General features: G+C 38.1%; 2 protein-coding genes across 2 annotated transcripts; both read left to right on the top strand.

Moving 5' to 3' along the window:
* The first annotated feature begins 241 nt into the window (after positions 1-241).
* LOC146137929 (cytochrome P450 4X1-like) lies at positions 242-7,156 on the top strand. Its single transcript, XM_083394479.1, has 5 exons — positions 242-454; positions 5,198-5,347; positions 6,112-6,199; positions 6,553-6,655; positions 6,922-7,156. Exons 1-5 carry the CDS (start codon positions 242-244, stop codon positions 7,154-7,156), a joined length of 789 nt encoding a protein of 262 aa, XP_083250605.1.
* A 6,773-nt stretch (positions 7,157-13,929) lies between these two features.
* LOC146137928 (cytochrome P450 4F5-like) lies at positions 13,930-20,747 on the top strand. The gene is made up of 10 exons (XM_083394478.1): positions 13,930-14,146; positions 16,131-16,266; positions 16,676-16,837; positions 17,495-17,654; positions 17,872-18,021; positions 18,883-18,970; positions 19,209-19,311; positions 19,610-19,826; positions 20,213-20,295; positions 20,579-20,747. Exons 1-10 carry the CDS (start codon positions 13,930-13,932, stop codon positions 20,745-20,747), a joined length of 1,485 nt encoding a protein of 494 aa, XP_083250604.1.
* The last annotated feature ends 1,459 nt before the right edge of the window (positions 20,748-22,206 follow it).

Genomic DNA, 22,206 nt, shown 5'->3' with positions numbered 1-22,206 from the left:
CCGAGTCAACAAGGCATTAAATGCCACAATATATGGTGGAATATTTAATAAGCGTTTATCGTTAATCTTAGTTGATAGCCGTGCAAAACAACAGGCCTCATCCTAATCACTACAACCGTGCTTAAATAACACAAAAGATAAACTTCGGCTAACTTTTATGAGCATCAAAACCGAAATTCAACAGGTATTCATTTTAGAAATTCAGCCCTATACAACGTAGTCTGATAGGATTGCCAACAGGATGATAGAAAATGCAGGCTCTGTGTTCTCTCCTGGCAACGTGCAGCTTTTGGTGGGCTTCCTAACGACTTACGCCATTCCACTGATTGTTATTCCGCTGGTCGTCTTCAAGCTTATAGTTCCTGCAACTTTGAAGTTTAACAAAAACTGCAGCTTGGCCAAGGAGATTGGACAATCGAACGACCAGCACTGGTTTTTGGGAGACCTTGTAAAGGCAAGTGTTTATTTGAGTTCCCGCAATAGAAAAGGTCACAATATGATAAAGATCTTAAAAATCATTTTACCTTACTTCAAACCTCGCCTCGAACTTTTTCACTAATTCGAAATTCAAACCTAACCCAAATTATGTGACCACTTCTTGCCCAACCATTACCCAAAACAAGGACAACAGTACGGTACCAATACAGCGGCGCCTGTTACGTGTTTATCAACACTTAAACACCCAAATTAATTAATTGCCATAAGCCAAATCTTAGAGTTCATTAAGTTATCTTACGAATTTTTAAATAGGGCTTTAGATTACGCGTTTCAGCTTTCGTTTGCCAAATATGTTCTTCAGTTACATAATATCATATTTGATGATGCCAAGTTTTCCGTATTGTTGTGTGTAAAATTCCTGTGTTTTCCTGCTTCAGTTCGCCTCGTTTCAAACTTGACATGTAACCTTTAATCTCGTAATCTATAACTGTCAGTCTTGCAGGCGGTGTTCTCACGTTCTGCAACACAAGCCACTTGTTTTGCTGGCGTCTGACTCCCGCTGCAAATTGGCCTTAGAATGGCCGCTGTAATGCCTAAGCCGGTCATGTTCAAATGGCGGATCGCGATCCGGATCCGGATCTTTTCAGCGTTTTGTGCGGATCTTCTAATGTAGTCTTAAAAAAATAAACTTTCTACAGTGTTTTCATGTGAATACCAATTGTCAGTGTTAATGAATTTTGTAAAAAATCAAGCATAGAACGAGGCTCCCAAATGCTAATCTTTGTGAGCGTTTGAGGATATCAGTCAGCGACAGAAAGCCTCAATTCGATGCTATTGTGCGACCTAGTCTAAAACAGGGTTTGGCAACCTACGGCCCGCGGGCCGGATGCGCCCCGCCAATGTAATTCATTTGACCCACAGCCTCTTTGACAAACTAGATACGAGTCCATTTCAAATACTTTTTGACTATTTTAACTACGTAAGTGCGAAAAAATTTCCCGCTTCGCGCGAATCATCTTTTTACGTCCGGCTTGTTTACGTTTTGATGCGGTCTCTTGAACTAGATCAGCGCTTCGTTACCGTTAATGGAAAACGCATTAAAAAATACTGGACATATATTTTTTAACATTTTATATTTTCGGTAATGTAATAAAAACTTGCACGAAATTTAAAAGAAATGCCGGTATACTTAAAAAAATCGCGCTCGCTTCGCTCGCCACGTGCGCCCTCACTTACAAAGGTTAACAAACACTAAGCAAGATTAACTGTTAAAGTTATCGCGTTTACATAAATAAAGCAATATAAAAATTAAAGCGTGTCCAATATGTTTACTATTCGTATTTGGTGGATCATCATGTTGTCAGGTTTGACTGTGGTGGATCATGGCAGAAATCATTTGAACACCCCTGGCCTAAGCCATGTTTTAGAGTGCCGGCCAGTCTTATTGGCCAAATATGACGTAACTTTCGTGTTCTTTTTCTTCCTACGTATTGGCTATATACATGTCGTTTCTTAGCGGCTTTGAGCTTTTCTCGCCGACAGTCGCTGCAATAGGCGGTGGCTGTCTGTCTCACATTAACTTGAAAATAACGTTTTCATTAAATTTGATAACGTTTTAATTCGTTGTAACAATATACTTTTGATTGGAATTTTAGTTGTGGTTATGACAGGTAGCATATCTGACCAGACACCTTTGCAAACAACAAGAACTCGCGCGGTTGCGTCCCGTCGGGCAACTGTATGGGGTCAGGGGCCAGGCCCCAGTGCACAGGTCGCGGTGGGTGCGTAACAGCGCCCATGACGGCCGATGTTAGAACGGCGGTTCTAATCGACCCAGAGTTTATAGCTAATTTCTTCTTAGTTATTTGTCCCAGATACTATAGCACTAAAGTTAATTCCGCGTTCATTGTTTTGCTTTAAGTCTTACTGTGTCTATTTAGTTATTAGCAGCAACATTGATTATGGGATTAAGTACAGAAACATTTGGAAAAATAAAAACGCTGGTTCACCAAAAATCACTGCGCAAGATATGAGAGTTGTTTTAAAATATTTCAGGAAATGCACTTAGTTTGTTTTTAAATAGGTTCTACAGTTGAAACTATCAATTGTCACCTCCATAATCATAAGCGTCGCGTCGTAAATTACAATGAAAAAGTGTGAACTAAATCTGTTAGGTACATTTCTCAGAAACAAAAATTGATTTTGGTCACCCCAAGTTGAAATGAAACAAAACACACGTTTATTAAATGTTCATCGACTTAAAATAACCGTAACATGCAATATGACGTATATACCCTCAAATAACAGTCCACGTACTCCCAGGGTCCACCGACCCTACTTAAAAAAAACATTCCAATAGTTAGATGCCTTTGCGTTAAAAAATATCTTTGAAGGAAGCAGAACACACTTCGAACACCTTTTTGGTTTATCGATAAGCAAACGCTACTCGATTATTAGGTTGTCATTTGGGGACACCCGTTGCTTTAAATAGGCGTTCTATGCTGTTACACAATATTTATCTCAAAGGAAAATGTAAGTGGTTCTGCGATTAAAGGTAGGATATGCTTTATTTACAGTATCCTCTGAACAAGTATTATGGAATGGTAAACTCAGCAGAGAGGTCCAACGAGTTACCGGCAATGTGTGCTTATTGGTTCGGCCGATCGTTCTTAAGCGTTCATGTTTACCATCCAGATGCAGTAAAAACCATATTGACGTCACCTTGTAAGTATAGGCAGTAGAAATGTATCTTAAAAATGTTCAGATTTGTCATGTTTAGACGCCTGTCGCCTGTACTACAACGCAGTGCGGCTATTACCACACTTAACCTATTTTTTTTTCAATAAACGTTTCGTAGGATTTCACGAGGCTACTAACAAGTTTTGCCAAGTATGGACGTAAAGTTGTATTGCACGCCAAACGAATAAGGCCCAAAGGAAATAAACTTACTTTACACTAAAATCTTACAGACATTTTGTGTTGAAAATAAACATGCAAACATGTATAGTTGCACCAAAATCAGCCGGATACAAAAAATTTCTAAGGAAATTTCTCGGCCAAGGACTAGTTACGTCAGAGAACGAAATTTGGCGTCGTCATCGAAGATTGCTGACACCGATATTCCATTTCGACGTTCTAAAAGCGTGAGATAAGCATATCAGCTATTTTAGTTTTAAATATAACTGCCCGAATTTCTGCACTGATTGAAATATTTAAAATAATTTCAAGCTTGTGTTTTTTTTGTTTAAATTAGTATTATTTTTCAATTTCCATTAACATATGTTAGATGATTTCGTACTATGCATAACTTTTCTACTGCCTTTTTGTAATATTGACCCCAAAAAATATTTTTTAATTGGTTTGTAGTGAATGTAATTACAGTTTTTGTTTTCTACTACTCCTTTAGTCTTACAATCAGCATTTTTTAGATTGTTTCAAAGTACATTTATATTACTGTTTGCTTTTTATATGACATATACTTCTAAGAAATTTAAACAGGTCGACTTAAAATCTTTTATGTTTTGCTGATGGAACCTTGGTTTGTTGTTTCAGTCATATCCAGGTCTTTAACGACAACTGTCAAAGCGTTGTGGAGAACTGTGAAAAAGTAGCAATCAAACGTACGGTTTACGACATCAGCCAGTTAACATTTGATACTTCATTCACCAACATGATGCAATGCGTGATGTCACAAAAAACGACTGACAAAACAGGGTGAGAAATTGTTTTGCGGCTTACTAACGTTCGCAGTTGTTCTTTAACAAAAATCATACAAATCTGATTATAGTAATTTTATAAAATGTCTTACCGAGAAATTTATACCACTTTAATGACATCAGTGGTAACCGTATTATTGTTTGGAATGAATAGGTAAGCCTTTGCAAAGAAGACATGCAAAGTAAAATTAGGTTCTGCTAAGCAAAATGATATAAGCCATACAAATATCAAGTATGCACTATAAATACAGCGATTGGTAAACAGCTTAGCATACTTTCTTAAGTAACATAAAAACATTTGGCCAAAGAATGATCCGACGAATTAGGAAATACAAAAGGGAATAAAATAGGTCAGCCAAGCAATTTATTTCAGATCGCCGTTATTTTACCGCAAACATTTTAAATCAAAACTAACTTTGCTATTTTGATTTTTTTTATTATTTGGTGGAAAATTTCACTTGTATTATATGTATTTCCAATCCCCGTTTTGACCAGGCCCTGTAAGACATTTTGTGTCTCTTATGCGACCCAATGTTAAACTAAATGCTTACACCTGGTTAAAACCGACTAATTATTAAAGTTATATATAAGTTTGAAAAATTCCTAAAACAAAATAACTTTCAAAAAACATACATTATTAACTTTCAAAAATTGCAGGGAAAATGCCCGGTACATCGAAAGCTTGAAACTGGTTTCAGGTATGATTTTTGAGAGAATGCAAAAAGTATGGATGTGGAGCAGTTTTCTCTACTCACATTCACCGAAAGGCAAAAAGTTACAATCAAACATCGAAGCTATCCATGGAAAAGCTAACTTGGTAAACCATTGCCCTGAAGTTTCTGTGAAGGAACTTTAAATTTTAAATTAGTTTTTTCATTTATTTCAATTTTATTTCATTATTTTATTACTCTTAGCTATTGAATGCTAACTTCAATTTAAGACGGTGTTAAAACGATACTGTTGTTTCCGCGTTTTTCTTCGCTGTCACGTATGAGAGGAGTGCTTTCTTAAGTCTATATTATTTAAACATATTTCAACTATAGATTATAAGTGAGCGACGAGCTTTATTGAAGTCTATGGATGGCGAAACAGAGTCGATTTCTATGCAAGATAAAGGCAGCGGAAAAACGTTTATGTTCACAAAGAGGAAGGGAAAATATGTGGATTTCCTTGATGTTTTGCTGCAAACAAAGGTTAGTTTCTTGAAGTCAGCGAAACAAACAAGGTCAATATAAAACGTTGACTTTCTACCAAATAAATCTAAAACCGTTTAAGTTTTCAATTTACAACAATTTAGAAACTATACTAAAGCTTAAAGGGCAAACAACCTTTCAACAGTTCCATTCTGTGGCTCTGCAACACGTTTTGGTGCAGCGGATCGTTATCCTAGTTCAGTCATTTTTAACATATCATACTGTACTGAAGTATAACCCCCTACGACAGTGATATCGGGGGTGAAAAACCGTTTAAAACGTTTTTTAATTAACATTTAATTTTTTTTAACAAAATTTTGAGCATGGCATAACTTGACTCAGTAAAATACAAGTCGTAAAGTCATGCTGGAGTGAACCGTTTTTGTTTACAGATTCGGGTTCGATTAAGGTTCATGTTCTTTCAAATTATTCGGTTCAGTTCCGCTTTGTCTCCTTAAAATCATTCAAAAAAATGGTTCTGGTTTTTATGTTTTTCATACGAAGCGCCATATGCTGAAATTGGCAATGCCGTGATAAAATGTTTAAAACTTTGACTTTCAGTTGACTCACTCTGTGTGTTTTAAAGTATTCCTTAAATTTGCTTTACGCAACAAAAACCTACATTATGATTTCGTGTATTGCAACACGTGTGTCGTTCTACAAAGAGAAGGTATTGGAAGAACAATTTGAGAACCCTTGTTCTGTAGTGCAACTTTGATTGATGTACTAATCGTGTAACAAGAGTGTAATTTTTTGGTTTGCAGGATCAGCATGGTGTCGCGCTTACAGACGAAGAGGTTAAAGACGAAGTGGTGACATTTTTCAGCGCCGGACAAGAGACAGTTGCAAACGGTAATTTGTTGTATATTGAGTTACATGCACAGATGACATGATAATCATGACTTTGTTTTTAAAACGCACTAAGCAGCACCACGTGCTAATATCACGCCGAAAACTATTATTCAACTTTAAATGGCATTGTATGAACGTCGTTTGCTAGCATTGTTTTAAATGAATAAAACATGGAAACCACATCTGTATAATTTTGTCTAACCCTGCTGAAACTACAGACCAACAATTACAGCCTGTTCTTATAACAATATTGATTTAGTTCTATTAAATTCCAAACTAAAAAATGAAACTGCAAAAAATTGTCGCTGTGGCTAAATATATGAATAAAATGTTATTGCATTTGTCCTCTACAGGAATGGCATGGACCTTATATTACCTTGCTTTGAATCCCGAATTTCAAGAAAAATGCAGAGAAGAAATAAACGGTGCTTTAGGAAACAAACCTGACCTGGAAATGTGAGTAAAACGTATGCCAAGTTCATTGGACAACAGTCCCAAAAGTACTAGTTGATGTGAAATTCTATTGTTTTTTTTTCAGGGTTACAACTTGCTTATAACTGATTAATCCTTATTAACTGATAATTACTTTACTATCGCACAAATGAGTTCTATTTGATATTGTGTGTTTTGTATATTGTGATTTTTTCTAAATTATATTTTACTCCCGGAATATATGACTTCACTTAACTTTTCTCAAACCGTATCTCGTGGTTTGCATTCAGAAGCGACATGGCCAAACTTGGCTTCCTGACTCAATGCATCAAGGAGAGCATGCGTCTGGCGCCCGTGGCCCATTTCATCGCTCGTGACATCACGGCTCCCATGACCCTTTCACATCGCTTTAACGGCTACAAGGAGGTGATACTTCAGCCCGGCCAAAACGTCGCCGTCAATATTTTCGCTTTACATCGAAATCCGCACGTCTGGGAAAACCCGAATGTAAGCTTTGGTGTGTAAAACGTGCTGATTGTTACATTAAGCTGAATTTGGCGCAACATAGCAACTATAAGTGTTACACCAAACTATTCCAGGACTCTACTTAACGGCCTGTCGACTGCCAAGCGCTACAACGCGTGTCTTTTAAATGTATTAAAATAAGCGACATTAAAATACTAAAACACTAAAATAACGGAAAGCGGCCAACGCCTAAAAAGATACAACCCAGAGAAAAAGGGTGTGTGTGTCAAGCGTTACTAATTATTAGGTGCCAACGGAAAACGTGATTAGATAAGAAATAAAGCGTGAAAGGTGAGGTATAAAAGTGGAAGAGCGATATAATTTAGGTGAGTGAGAAGGAAAGAGGAAAACGAAAACACGCATACAAACGATAAAGCTGATGAACAAAATCGCACACACAAACGATAAAATCGGTGCATTCAGTCGTTGGTTGTGGTTGGGTATCAGGTGAACGAGGCGTTGTAGTCGTTGTGAGGCGAAATCCGATTTCGGTTGGGTGCTCCGATGTTTGATCTTCATGTTTGCATTCTTCGTCTTCCTCTTGCTGATTTTGTTGTGTGTAATTTCCACGGCTGCGCTTCAAACGGTTTCGATGGACGTTCTGTTGTCGTCCGTTGGCCGCTTCTATCAAATAATTTACTGGTGGTCGCACTTGGATGACCTTGTACGGGCCTGCATAGGGAAAATGAAATTTTCGGTTTGACCCTACAGGGACTACGTTATCCCTTAGTAAAACCGAGTCGCCGACGCTAAAAGCGGGGTCATCTGTGTTTCTGTTGAAATGTGCCTCAATTCGCTGGCGCTGCTTGATGAGGTCTTGAAGGCTCCTGATGTTGTCGTTTACGAAATGCCACTCTTTCGATCCTGTTCCTATCAAGTCCGCAGGTAGCCGCAATTGTCGACCTGTTAATAAGAAATGTGGTGAAAATCCCGTACTTTCGTGGGTACTCGCATTGTACGACGCCACAACAGCAGACAGTGCTTCATCTCAGGAGCGTATCTTTTTGAACGTAATTTCGAATCATCGAAATTATCGTCCTGTTGTTTCGTTCAACACCTCCGTTGCAAGCGGGATGGTAATTAGTCGTGCGTGACTAACCGCAACCCATCAGCTGAAGCAACTCCTTAAACATCTTGCTTTCAATGTTCCCGCCACGATTTTTATGGATGATGTCAGGAACTCCGTGATCAGTCATCCAGCGGTTGTACAATACGCTGGCTGTTTCGATTGCTGTTTGCGTACGCAAGGGCCAAGCTCGGACATATTTAGTAAACACATCACAAGCAACAAGGACATATTGGTACCCGTGGCGTGTTAAAGGTAATGGCCCATGATGTCCACTTCTACCCTTTCTAAACGACCTTCTTCGCAAGATGGTACCAAGGGGGCTTTTGGTGTTTTTGAGGGTTTCTTGTTAAACTCGCACTCACGACATTCTATGCAATACCGCTCAGTCTCCTTGCGCCAGCCTGGCCAGAAGTGTCGTTCAGCGACCTTGGCGCATGTTTTACGAATCCCCAGGTGACCACCGCCTAGCTTTGCATCGTGAAATAAATCGAAGATTTTGGGCCTTAATTCACGCGGAGTTACAAGTCTTAAAAGTGTTTTATCCTGGTCGTAGAACTGAATGACCCCGTCTCTAAGTTTCAATTGGCCACAGTGACTCCATAAGTGCCTGGTCATACGTGATGTATTTGACACAGCGTTATATGGGGGTCTGTGTCCTTGGCTTAACCATTGGAAAGCTGGAGCTATTTCTGGGTCTTGCTCCTGTACTTGCGCAATCTCACCCATTGTCAAACCACTAGAGGCACGAACATCGATAGTGGCAATTTTCGGCGCATCGGTTAACTGGTCTTCGCCTATTCGACTAAGAGCGTCTGCATTTTTATGTTTGACACCCGGACGATGTATTGGATTAAAATCGTATTGCGACAGGTGCTCGACCCATCGGGCACACTGGACATATAGGTCCTTGGACTGATATAGCCACTTAAGAGAAGCGTGGTCAGTGCGCAAAGTGAAAGCTTGGTCTAGCAGGTCGCAGCGAAATAACTTGGTGGCATGAACGACCGCTATTAATTATTTGCGAGTGGGAGAATAATTTCGTTCTGTTTTAGTTAAAGTTCTGCTGCCATGGGCTATTACGTGTTTTTTTCCCTCGTGCCACTGCGCTAATACGCATCCAATGGCAAAATCCGACGCGTCGGTGTCTAAGACGAAATGCTTCTGGAAATCAGGGTAGCGAAGAACTGGTGATCTTATCAAAGACGATTTTAGTTTGGCAAAGCTTGTCTGACACTCGTCCGACCATGCGAATGGCCTCGACTTTTCTGTTAGACGGGGAAGCGGCGCAGCTATTTGGCATAATCATGTATGAACTTGCGGTAATAAGAAGTTTAATCAACGAACTGTCTTACTTGCTTTGTTTCCTTCGGGGCCGGTCATGATTTTACTGCAGCGAGTTTTTCGGGGTCACACAAAACACCTTCGGCAGAAACAATGTGGCCTTAAAACTTTACCTCTTTCTTGAAAAGAGCGCACTTCTTGGGCTTGTCAGGCCCGCGTCGGCAAGTCGGAGTGTCAGGCCCGCGTCGGCAAGTCGTTGTAGCACGCCCTCCAATCGCTCCACCTCTATATGCTCCTGAAATGTGCGCCCATACACAATAATATCATCCAAATATGCGAGTACTCCTTGCCATTCTATGCCATTCAAAACAATACGCATTATTCGCTGGAAACTAGCAGCGGAATTGCAAAGGCCCATTGGCATCACATTGAACTCGAACAGACCCATGTGGCTCGCGAAAGCGGTCTTTTCGCGGGAATTTATATCCATTGGAATTTGCCAATACCCAGATTTTAAATCTAGTGTACTAAAATAGGTGGAGTTAGACAAAAGATCGAGGCTTTCGTCTACTCGTGGTATAGAGTAGCTGTTTTTCTTTGTCACCTCATTAAGGCCCCGATAATCAATGCAAAAACGAGTTTCACCTGATTTTTTCCTCACGAGTATGATCAGGCTCGACCATGGTGATGATGATGGATGTATAAGACCCTGGGTCTTCATCTCGTATAGTATTTCCTCCACTTTCTTCTTTTCGGGTGATGCCATCCGACGAAAGGGTTGTCGCACTGGGCGAGCATCTCCGATGTTAATCACATGTTCGGCGAGATCTGTTCGTCCAATCTCTGCAGAGTCGGTAGCGAACGATCTTCGATACCTTTGCAGTAACGCCTGTACCGTGCGAGCTCGCTTGTTGTAAGGCCGCTATTTCAATGTCGTCTGTAAAATCCTTCAGGTTTTCTTCAGTTGGATATACGGAGCTGACGCTATGTTGGGTAGGACAAGAAAAGTCCACGCATTCCTGGTGGTTGTGTTAACGACTCAACTGTGACACAAGTACCACTTGGAATATATGCAACATCCCTGGAAATTAGAATGGGTGCCCTCAAAGTGCCCTCAGGCAGCTCGATAGCGTCGTCGCGGTCCAATTTGCTATTCGAGCCTGCACTAAACAGCCTTCAGTTGTCGTTAAATATGATCCGATCATTTCACCATATTTATCAATTATCTCGGGTCTCCCTTCAATAAGTACAGAATGGGTAGGTACTAGACGACGTTCAGAACTATGAATAAAATAGGCTGGAATACAAACCTTTGTGGACGGTGGGATCAGGACTTTATCTTCGTGAAAGACGTCTCGGCTTCCGATCTTGAATGGCATATCGAGTAGAGGTGCGCTGCTGTTGTCGATCTTCAAGATCTTGTTTAGGTAACAAACGGCGCACTCGTTGTACTGGAAGTAAACATCCATATTTAGTTTGTGGCCGTCAGCATTGGCAAATGACAGGGTTTCGGGACACTTCGACAGGGTACGTTTAACTTTAGCCTTCAAACAGTTCCACACTTTTCTCGTAATGGTAGTAACTGCTGGACCCGTATCAACAAGGGCGCACACTGGCAGGTTTTGGATCATAATATTAACGAAGGAATGAGGCCTTTGATCAGATGCGATTTGTACGATAGACTGTTTAGGCACCATGGTCAAACTTGCTGGCTTCCTGGTCCAGTGGCTGGTATTGGTCGGATCGAAGGTCGGCTACCTCTTGTCGCAGATGGTCGATGGTTTCCATAAAATCCCCCGTTTGGCGTTGGAATTCCATTCGGAAAGCTGAAAAGACGGGGTCTGCAGCGGCACTCTCCGTCGTACCATTATTGCTAATGTGGCTTACATTCTGTGAGGGTTGGCACGCAATGCTTGCGTGGACAGCCATCTTCGCGGCTTTAGTAAAGTCGCGCTTTATTGAAGCGTCCTTACTATAATTGCAGTGGCGAGTGTTCTGTCGCTCAAGCCGCGCAGTAGAGCCCGATACATAACCTCACTTTTTATCGGCTTGTCGCCGCCGTCTGGGTAAGCTTGTTCGCCAAGGGTTTGCAAACTATAAACGTATTCCCTTATGCTTTCTTTAACCATTTGACCCCTTTCTAGTAACTGGTCACGTTTATCATAGCCACATTTTTCGCCGTTGGCCGCTAAAGCAAGTTCAATTATAGCGTTCAATAGTTCGTACAGGCTACTTGCGCCGTCACTTATATCAAACAAAAAATCACGGTCAAGACATGTCAATAATAAATGTCTCTTAACATCTTCATTGGCTGCAATGCTCCTGCAATACGATTCTAAACTGGTAAAAACGGTTTAAAGTTGTCGCCCGATCTATAAAAAGGCGGTAGCAACGTAAAAGACATGGTGCATGTAGCGCTTCTCCCCTCGACTGTATAGAGTCCTGGGGTGCTCGCCAATTTGTTACACCAAACTATTCCAGAACTCTACTTAACGGCCTGCTGACTGCCAAGCGCTACAACGCGTGTATTTTAAATGTATTAAAATAAGCGACAATAAAATACTAAAACACTAAAATAACGGAAAGCGGCCAACGCCTAAAAATGTGACAATAACGTAAATTCCCAGGGTTTTTAAAATGAATCAACTCCAGCTAGCCCCAAAACGCGACTGCCCACATTGGATTTCGGGTACGCCAAATACAACCGAGAGAAAAAGGCTGTGTGTGTCAAACGTAAGTAATTAGGCGCCAACGAAAAACGTGATAAGATTAGAAATAAAGCGTGAAAGATGAGGTGCAAAAGTGGAAAAGCGATACAATTTTAGGTTAATTTACAACATCGGTGTACATGAAATTATTTAGGCCTGTAGAAAGAAAAACTTTGTGATTGCAATCAGTGCCACCAAGTTATATTGTTTACTTCCATTTTTAATTATGTTTTCATATTTTTGCCTAACGTGCTTTAATTTTCGCAGAGTCTTTCCAAACCCAAAAAGGTTCATGCGAGTCGTAATAAAATTTAATCACACTTATATCCAAAATGGTTAGTTTTTGGGTACTTTATCATAAAAAAACATTATTGACTGTCAGGGGCGGATATAGGGTTTTGGACAATTGAACAATGGTCTTAATAGAGGAGACAGTATAGAGCAGTGCTTCTTAAACTTTTTTAGTTTTGTTCACCCCTAGCATCTATCTCCAGATTTCATTCACCCTTGTCTCATGATATGATAAAACTACTCGTCTATGTATAACAGCACAAAATGACTAGGTTGTTTCGATTTTTGTTATGGCCGACTCAAGCTAAGTTTTACCATTGCAAATATACTATTTTTGAGTCCAGAGGTATAAAACTACAAAACACAAAACACAGTCACCCAATTTTTGTAATTATACACTCAGTGCAAACCAACTTCATTATTACAATAAGCAAAACAACACCAAAAAACAACAGTTTAGTAGTTGATTTACTGTCACCTGTTGCATTTGACCCTAAAAAAGTATTTATTTTACGTTCAGATTCAGTTTGTTTAGTATGTTTAAACTCGCGTAATTTGGTGCGTGGTTTTTTCTTGACCGAACAATTAAAATAACGATAAGCCTTTCGAGTCGGATGAGTGCTCGATTGGCGAATCCAACTAGTAACCTTTGGCCATAAACAAGTCACAGCAAAAGGTATTTCGTTTGTTTGTCTTCCAGCAGTAGCAAACATGCAATATTCTGAATTGTGTTGTGTGTCGAGCTTCAGTCAGTGTATACTTTGTCTGGGTTGCGAAATCCGTTTTCGTTGCACATTAACTTAGTACAGGTTGTATCTAGGTCACAAAGCAGGTTACTAAAGTGATTTTAGTTTGAGTCTAAGTTTTAAAATATTTTCTTGCTAGTTTGTTTGCTTTTGTGATCTTTTATGGTTTATAATCGTACAAAAAAAATTGATGAGTTACTTTATTTAACTTAAAATCTTTACATTTCGTCACAAAATGGAACCGCGCCATTATCGGTATTTTTAACATGGTTTGTATAAGTTAGGGTTTCCGGTATTGCATTAAATGGGTGCGTGGTTTTGCAACTTGCGATGTAACAAAATTACAATATAGGCCAATATTTTATGCCATAAATGAAGGACTTGTTTTGCACAGTGCTCTTGACATTTAACTTTTAAAAATTAGGTCTTACAAGTGACCCGAGTCAACAAGGCATTAAATGCCATAATATGGGTTAGTATTTAAAAAAGCGTTTATTGTTAATGTTGGTTGATAGCCGTGCAAAACAACAGGCCTCATCCTAGTCACTACAACCGTGCTTAAATAACACAAAAGCTGAACCTCGGCTATCTTTTATGAGCATCAAAACCGAAATTTAACAGGTATTTTGTTTAGAAATTCAGCGCTATACAACGTAGTCTGTTGGGATTGCCAACAAGATGATAGAAAATGCAGGTTCTATATTCTCTCCTGGCAACGTGCAGCTTTTGGTTGGCTTCCTAACGACTTACGCCATTCCTCTGATTGTCATTCCGCTGGTCGTCTTCAAGCTCATAGTTTCTGCAACTTTGAAGTTTAACAAAAACCGCAGCTTGGCCAAGGAGATTGGACAATCGAACGACCAGCACTGGTTTTTGGGAGACCTCGTAAAGGCAAGTGTTTATTCCCAAAAACTAAAACTAGCCCAAACTATATTCCCACTCATTGCCCAACCCTTACCCAAAACAAGGACAACAGTAAGTACCAAAACAGCGGCGCCCATGATGGCCGATGTTAGAACGGCGGCCCTAATCGACCCAGAGTTTATATCTTATTTATTCGTATTTGTCCTAATACTATAACATTAAAGTTAATTCCGCGTTGAATCTTTTGCTTTAGGTCTTACTGTGTCTATTTAATTAGCACAAACATTGATTGCGATTAAGTGCAGAAACACTTGGAAAAATAAAAACACTGGTCAACAAAAAATTCATTGCGCAAGATATGAGAGTCGTTTTAAAATAATCCAGGGTCGTTGATTTCGAAAATGCACTTAGTTTGTTTAAATTGGCTCTATAGTTGAAACTATCAATTTTCGCTTCCATAATCATAAGCGGCGCGTCGTAAATTACAATGACAAAGTGTGAAATAAATCTGTTAGGTACATTTCTCAGACACAAAAATATTTTTGGTCCTTATCAAGTTGAAATGCAAAAAACACACGTTTATGGAATGTTCATCAACTTAAAAATAACCGTAACATGCGATATGACGTATATATGAGTGAAAGGTCCTTTTGTATGATTTTAAAATGTTACGTCAAAGTTCACGTCATAAACACGTCGACATGAAACCTGCTGTTTGCAGGCTAAAATAAGTGAAAATTTAAATAGGTTTAAATACTTTTTTAAGAAAGCGTCAAAGCGTTTCTTTCAATTAAACTAACTTGTTTGAACAAAATATCAATTTTAAAAATTAGGCCCCAAAAATTTAGATTTCTTTATGGACCCTCAATAATAGTCCACGTACTCCCAGGGTCCACCGACCCTACTTAAAAAAAACTGTCCAAAAGTTAAATGCCTTTGCGTTAAAAAATATCTTTGTCGGAAGCAGAACACACTTTGAACACCTTTTTGGTTTATCGATAAGCAAACGCTACTCGATTTTTAGGTTGTCATTTGGGGACACCCGTTGCTTTAAATAGGCGTTCTATGCTGTTGCAGAATATAAAATGATTTCGTTTACTACAGTAACTTCTTAGCATTTTGTTTCTCTTACGGAAACAAATTTTAGTTTTTTCTTACGAAAAGTAATATTGGTCCAAGAACAAAAATGACATGTTAAAAAAAACTAAATCACGTACAAGGGCGTTAAGCTAGGTTCATTATAACTTCTCAACGCCACACTCTGTGGACAATCAGCCTTTAAACATGACGTTGTCTCGACGCCACACTCTTATGGGTTTATATATTACTTGTTTAACCCTTACCTTCGTCTTTTTACCGAAAGCCTTCGCGTAAGAATATTAAAAATATTTTCATTGTTGAAAGAGTATTTAGCTTATTCGAAACATCGAAAGGCATTTCTAGGCTCAGGAGTCCTGGATATCCTGAAACTCTAACATTTTGTGCCAAAAAATTGTGTTGACCTGTGTAATAGTTATTTTTTTAATTTATTACAAGGAAATTTAAGTGGTTCTGCCATTAAAGGTAGGATATGCTTTATTTACAGTATCCACTGAACAAGTATTATGGATTGGTAAACTCAGCAGAGAGGTCCAACGAGTTACCGGCAATGTGTGCTTATTGGTTCGGCCGATCGTTCTTAAGCGTTCATGTTTACCATCCAGATGTAGTAAAAACCATAATGACGTCGCCTTGTAAGTATAGGCAGTAGAAATGTATCTTTAAAATGTTCAGATTTGTCATGTTTAGACGCCTGTCGCCTGTACTACAACACAGTGTGGCTATTGCCACACTTTACCTATTTTTTGTTCCAATAAACGTTTAGTAGGATTTCACGAGGCTACTAACAAGTTTTGCCAATTATGGGCGTAAAGTTGTATTGCACGCCAAACGAATAAGGCCCAAAGGAAATAAACTTACTTTACACTAACATCTTACAGACATTTTGTGTTGAAAATAAACATGCAAACATGTAGTTGCACCAAAATCAGCCGGATACAAAAAATTTCTGAGGAAATTACTCGGCCAAGGACTAGTTACGTCAGAGAACGAAATTTGGCGACGTCATCGCCGATTGCTGACACCGATATTCCATTTCGACGTTCTAAAAGCGTGAGATAAGCATATCAGCTATTTTAGTTTTAAATATAACTGCCCGAATTTCTGCACAGATTGAAAGATTTAAAATAATTTCAAGCTTGTGTTTTTTTGTTTAAATTATTATTAGTTTTCAATTTACATTAACATATGTTAGATAATTTCGTACTGTGTATAACTCTTCTACTGCTTTGTTGTAATATTGACCCCAAAAACATTTTTCAATTTTTTTTGTAGGGAATATAATTACCGTTTTTATTTTCTACTACTTCTTTGGTGTTACAATCAGCATTTTTTTAGATTGTTTCAAAGTACATTTATTTTACTGTTTGCTTTTTATATGACATCTCCTTCTAAGAACTTTAAACAGGTCTACTTAAAATCTTTTATGTTTTGCTGATGGAACCTTGGTTTGTTGTTGCAGTCATATCCAGGTCTTTAACGACAACTGCCAAAGCGTTGTGGAGAACTGTGAAAAGTTAGCAATCAAACGTGAGGTTTACGACATCAGCCAGTTGACATTTGATACTTCATTCACCAACATGATGCAATGCGTGATGTCACAAAAAACGACTGACAAAACAGGGTGAGAAATTGTTTTGCGGCTTACAAGCGTTTGCAGTTGTTCTTTAACAAAAATCATACATACCTGTTTATAGTAATATTATAAAATGTCTTACCGAGAAATTTATATCACATTAATGGCATCATGGGTAACGGTGTTATTGTTTGGAATGAATAGGTAAACCTTTACAAAGAAAACATGCAAAGTAAAATTAGGTTCTGCTAAGCAAAATGCTATAAGCCATACAAATATCAAGTATGCACTATAAATACAGCGATTGGTAAACAGCTTAGCATACTTTCTTAAGTAACATAAAAACATTTGGCCAAAGACAGATCTGACGAATTAGGAAATACAAAAGGGAATAAAATAGGTCAGCCAAGCAATTTATTGCAGATCGCCGTTAGTTTACCGCAAACATTTTAAAGTAAAACTAACTTGGCTATTTTGATTTTTTTTAATATTTTCGTGGAAAATTTCACTTGGTGTATACGTATTTCCAATCTCCTTTTTGACCAGGCCCTGTAAGACATTTTGTGTCTCTTATGCGACCCAATGTTAAACTAAATGCTTACACCTGGTTAAAACCGACAAATTATTAAAGTTATATATAAGTTTGAAAAATTCCTAAAACAAAATTACTTTCAAAAAATATACATCAACTTTCAAAAATTGCAGGGAAAATGCCCGGTACATCGAAAGCTTGAAAGTGGCGTCAGGTATGATATTTGAAAGAATGCAAAAAGTATGGATGTGGAACAGTTTTCTCTACTCACATTCACCGAAAGGCAAAAAGTTCCAATCAATCATCGATGCAATCCATGGAAAAGCTAACTCGGTAAACCATTGCCCCCAAATTTTTGTCAAGGAATTTTAAACAGAAAAAGTATATTTGTAAGGTTCATTATTTTATTACTCTTATAGCTATCGAATGCTAACTTTGAATTTAAGACGGTGTTAAAACGAAAATGTTGTTTCCGCGTTTTCTTTGCTGCCACATAGGAGAGGAGTATTATCTTAAGTCAATAATATATTTAAACATATTTCCACTATAGATTATAAGTGAGCGACGAGCTTTATTGAAGTCTATGGATGGCGAAACAGAGTCGATTTCTATGCAAGATAAAGGCAGCGGAAAAACGTTTATGTTCACAAAGAGGAAGGGAAAATATGTGGATTTCCTTGATGTCTTGTTGCAAACGAAGGTTAGTTTCTTAAAGTCAGCGACAACACGAAACAAACAAGGTCAATATAAGACGTTGACTTTCTACCAAATAAATCTAAAACCGTTTAAGTTATCAATTTAAAACCAATTAAGAAACTATTCTAAAGCTCAAGGGCAAACAACCTTTCAACAGTTCCATTCTGTGGCTCTGCAACACGTTTTGGTGCAGCGGATCGTAATCCTAATTCAGTCATTTTTACAATATCATACTGTACTGAAGTATAACCACCTACGACAGTAATATCGTGGGTGAAAAACTGTTTAAAACGTTTTTCAATCAACATTTAACTTTCTTGAATAAAATTTTGACCATGGCATAACTTGACTCTGTAAAACACAACTGGTAAAGTCATGCTGGAGTGAACCGTTTTTGTTTACAGATTCGGGTTCGGTTAAGGTTCATGTTCTTTCAAATTATTGGGTCAGTTCCGGTTTTTCTCCTTAAAATCATACTGAAAAAAAAGGTTCAGGTTCGGTTGCGGTTCGGAAAAAAATTGACCCAAACCAGTTCATATAGTTCCGGTTCTACTCCCTGAGTGATAGTTAGTTATAACAATATTGTTATGATTTTCATACGAAGCGCCATATGCTGAAATTGGCAATGCCATGATAAAATGTTTAAAACTTTGACTTTCAGTTGACTCACTCTGTGTATTTTGAAAGTATTTCTTAAATTTGCTTTACACAACAAAAACCTACATTATGATTTCGTGTATTACAACACATGTGTCGTTCTACAAAGAGAAGGTATTGGAAGAACAATTTGAGAACCCCTGAACTATAGTGCAACTTTGATTGATGCACTATTCGTGTAACAAATGTGGTAATTTTGGGTTTTCAGGATCAGCATGGTGTCGCACTTACAGACGAAGAGGTGAAAGACGAAGTGGTGACATTTTTTAGTGCAGGACAAGAGACAGTTGCAAACGGTAAGCGTTTCCTTATTGAGTTACATGCACAGATGACATGATAACCATGACTTTGTTGTTAAAACGCACTATGCAACACCACGTGCTAATTTCACGCCGAAAACTATTATTCAACTTTAAATGGCATTGTATGAACGTCGATTTAGTTCTATTAAATTCCAAACTCAAAAATGAAACTGCAAAAAATTGTCGCTGTGGCTAAATATATGAATAAAATATTATTGTGTTTGTCCTACAGGAATGGCATGGACCTTATATTACCTTGCTTTGTATCCCGAATTTCAAGAAAAATGCAGAGAAGAGATAAACGGTGCTTTAGGAAACAAACCTGACCTGGAAATGTGAGTAAAACGTATGCCAAGTTCTTTGAACAATAAACCCCCAAAATGCCACTTGCTGTGAAATTATATTGGTTTATTGCAGCGTTACAACTTATTTAAAAATGACAACCTTAACTGATAAATACTATACTATTGAACAATTGAATTTTATTTAACATGGATTTGTTTTATTTATACTGCTGACGTTTTCTTAATTTGCTGTTGCCTAAGTCGTTAATTATACTAAATTAAATTTTATTCCCGCAAATTAAGACTTCACCTAACTTTTCACGAACGGTATCTCGTGGTTTGCATTCAGAACTGACATGGTCAAACTTGGCTTCCTGACCCAGTGCATCAAGGAGAGTATGCGTCTGGCGCCCGTGATTCATTTCATCGGTCGTGACATCACGGCTCCCATGACCCTTTCACATCGCTTTGACGGCTACAAGGAGGTGGTCCTTCAGCCCGGCCAAAACGTCGGCGTCAATATTTTCGCCTTACATCGGAATCCGCGCGTTTGGGAAAACCCGAATGTAAGCGTTTGTGTGTAAAACATACGGATTGTTAAGGTTAAGTTGTGTTTGGCGAAAAATAGCAACTATAAGAATCCGCGTAAAAACAAATTTGGTGGATTTATTGACGATGCCGAAATATTTTGATTTTCCTGATGAATCTTAGGCCATCCGCTATTTAGATTGGCCTGTATTAAATGGCGACACAAAATTTTAATTTTAAGAGGAAACGTGACATTTTACGCGCTGGTTTTGGAAACGGTCAAGCATATCAAAAATTAAAATTAAAAATCAATGCTGCGTGCGTTTTTCCGTTAATTTATCTTCCTTTTCCCGTTATCTAATATTTGTACAGTGTGTTGAAATATTTTTTGCTTAAGTTAAATTGTTGCTTTTGTTTTCCAAAGGTTTACGACCCTGATCGTTTTAGCAGCGAACGATCTTCGCAAAGATCATCGTTCGCTTTTATACCGTTTTCAGCTGGTTCACGGTAAGTTAACTTTTCTCAAAAGGCTGAATGTTGCTATTTATTTTAAACATTTTATTATGCACGATGGTGAAACGACATGCCAGCAAACACCCACCGGCACATACAAGCTCTTCAATAAAATACTTTGACTGACATGTACTCATTACGTAATTTAAATAAAATATAGACATTGAGATTAACCAGCATTTTTTCTTGTATATGATATTTCCGAGACTTCCTATTTTCGTTATCGACTAGGCACTTTCAGCAGATTGTTTTGTTTACACTTTTAATTGTTTGTCAGCAACTGTATCGGCCAGCACTTTGCCATGCATCAAATGAGGGTGGTGGTTTCTCAGATCCTGCGTCGATTTGAAATCTACCTGGATTCGGATTGCAAGGAGCCCGAAATTACACCGGGAGCTTCGTTATCGTCACAAAACGGCATTCAAGTGAAAATTCGGCATATTTGAACATATGTTTGGAAATTCATTCGCCTGTTTTGCATTAATCTTTAATATTTTTTAACTTATAGCATCGGTGTACAAGAAATTACTTAGGCCTGTTGAAAGAAAAACTTTGTGGCTACAATCAGTGCCACCAAACCCCCAAGTTATATTGTTTACTTCCATTTTTAATTATGTTTTCATCGTTTTTGCCTAACGTGCTTTAATTTTCGCAGAGTCTTTTCAAACGCAGTTTTGGACGAAAAAAAAAAAAAAAGTATCTATTTTACGTTCAGATTCAGTTTGTTTAGTGTGTTTAAACTCGCGTAATTTCGTGCATGGTTCTTCTTGACCGAACAATTGAAATAACGATCGTCCTTTAGAGTAGGATGGTTGCTCGATTTGCGAATCCAACTAGTAACCTTTGGCCATAACCAAGTCACAGCAAAAGGTATTTCGTTTGTTTGTCTTCCAGCAGTAGAAAACATGCAAGATTCTCAGTCAGTGTATACTTTGTCTGGAATGCGAAATCCGTTTTTTTTGCACATTAACTTAGTACAGGATGTATCTAGGTCACTGTCAAGTTTGAAACGAGGCGAAATGAAGCAGGAAAACACAGGAATTTTTCACACAACAATACGGAAAACTTTGCAACATCAAATATGATATTCTGTAACTGAAGAACATATTTGGCAAACGAAAGCTGAAACGCGTAATCTAAAGCCCTATTTAAAAATTCGTAAGATAACTTAATGAACTCTAAGATTTGGCTTATGGCAATTAATTAATTTGAGTGTTTAAGTGTTGATAAACACGTAACAGTCACAAAGCAGGTTACTAAAGTGATTTTAGTTTTGAGTCTAAGTTTTAAAAGTATTTTACTGCTATTTTATATTTCAGGGTTGTTCCTAAGAAAAACATTGTACTCGCCAGCGTGGCGAGCGGCTATCGCCACAAACAAAACGCCACATTTCGCCTAACACTATAGTTACTGGTTGAACAGCAAATAATCACAAAATAATTGTAAATTTACAACTAAACCATTCTTTTCGCACAGAAGCATATGCACCAAAGGTTCTGCGCTGCGCTATGAACTTTAGGGATCGCAACAACATACTTACGTAGACTAATTGCTAATTTTCAGCTTTAGTTTTTAAAATACCGTAGTGTTTAGTGGGCCGTTTCGGCCTCTTAAAACGAACGTCTTAAAAAACACTGCTTACAAATAATATAAGACATTTGCATTCAAACTTATTGTTACCGAAAACTGTTAAACAATAAACCTCATAACTATTACCACTGCAGCAATGTCGTATTTGATTGTTTGCCGGTAAACGATTTTTTAAAACGAGAAGTTGAGTCTTTATTACGATCATACAACGGGACAAAGAATCTTTATTAAGAGCTTTAAACGTGACTCCGATTAACCTTATTATGTATGTAGTGTTGAATGTATTTGCTCCTTAGTGTTTAACGAAATAACCGG

Source organism: Ascidiella aspersa, chromosome 7, assembly GCF_963924565.1.
Source record: "Ascidiella aspersa chromosome 7, kaAscAspe10.2, whole genome shotgun sequence".
Lineage (NCBI taxonomy): Eukaryota > Metazoa > Chordata > Ascidiacea > Phlebobranchia > Ascidiidae > Ascidiella > Ascidiella aspersa.
Note: the sequence above shows the minus strand (reverse complement) of the source record. Positions and strands in the feature narration are given on the sequence as shown.

Coding starts and splice junctions, on each gene's coding strand:
- LOC146137929 (XM_083394479.1), top strand. CDS start 242: ATGATAGAAAATGCAGGCTCTGTGTTCTCTCCTGGCAACGTGCAGCTT. Junction 5,348..6,111: donor ATGTTTTGCTGCAAACAAAG/GTTAGTTTCTTG, acceptor TTTGGTTTGCAG/GATCAGCATGGTGTCGCGCT. Junction 6,656..6,921: donor AACAAACCTGACCTGGAAAT/GTGAGTAAAACG, acceptor GTTTGCATTCAG/AAGCGACATGGCCAAACTTG.
- LOC146137928 (XM_083394478.1), top strand. CDS start 13,930: ATGATAGAAAATGCAGGTTCTATATTCTCTCCTGGCAACGTGCAGCTT. Junction 14,147..16,130: donor GGGAGACCTCGTAAAGGCAA/GTGTTTATTCCC, acceptor GCAAACATGTAG/TTGCACCAAAATCAGCCGGA. Junction 16,838..17,494: donor AAAACGACTGACAAAACAGG/GTGAGAAATTGT, acceptor CAAAAATTGCAG/GGAAAATGCCCGGTACATCG.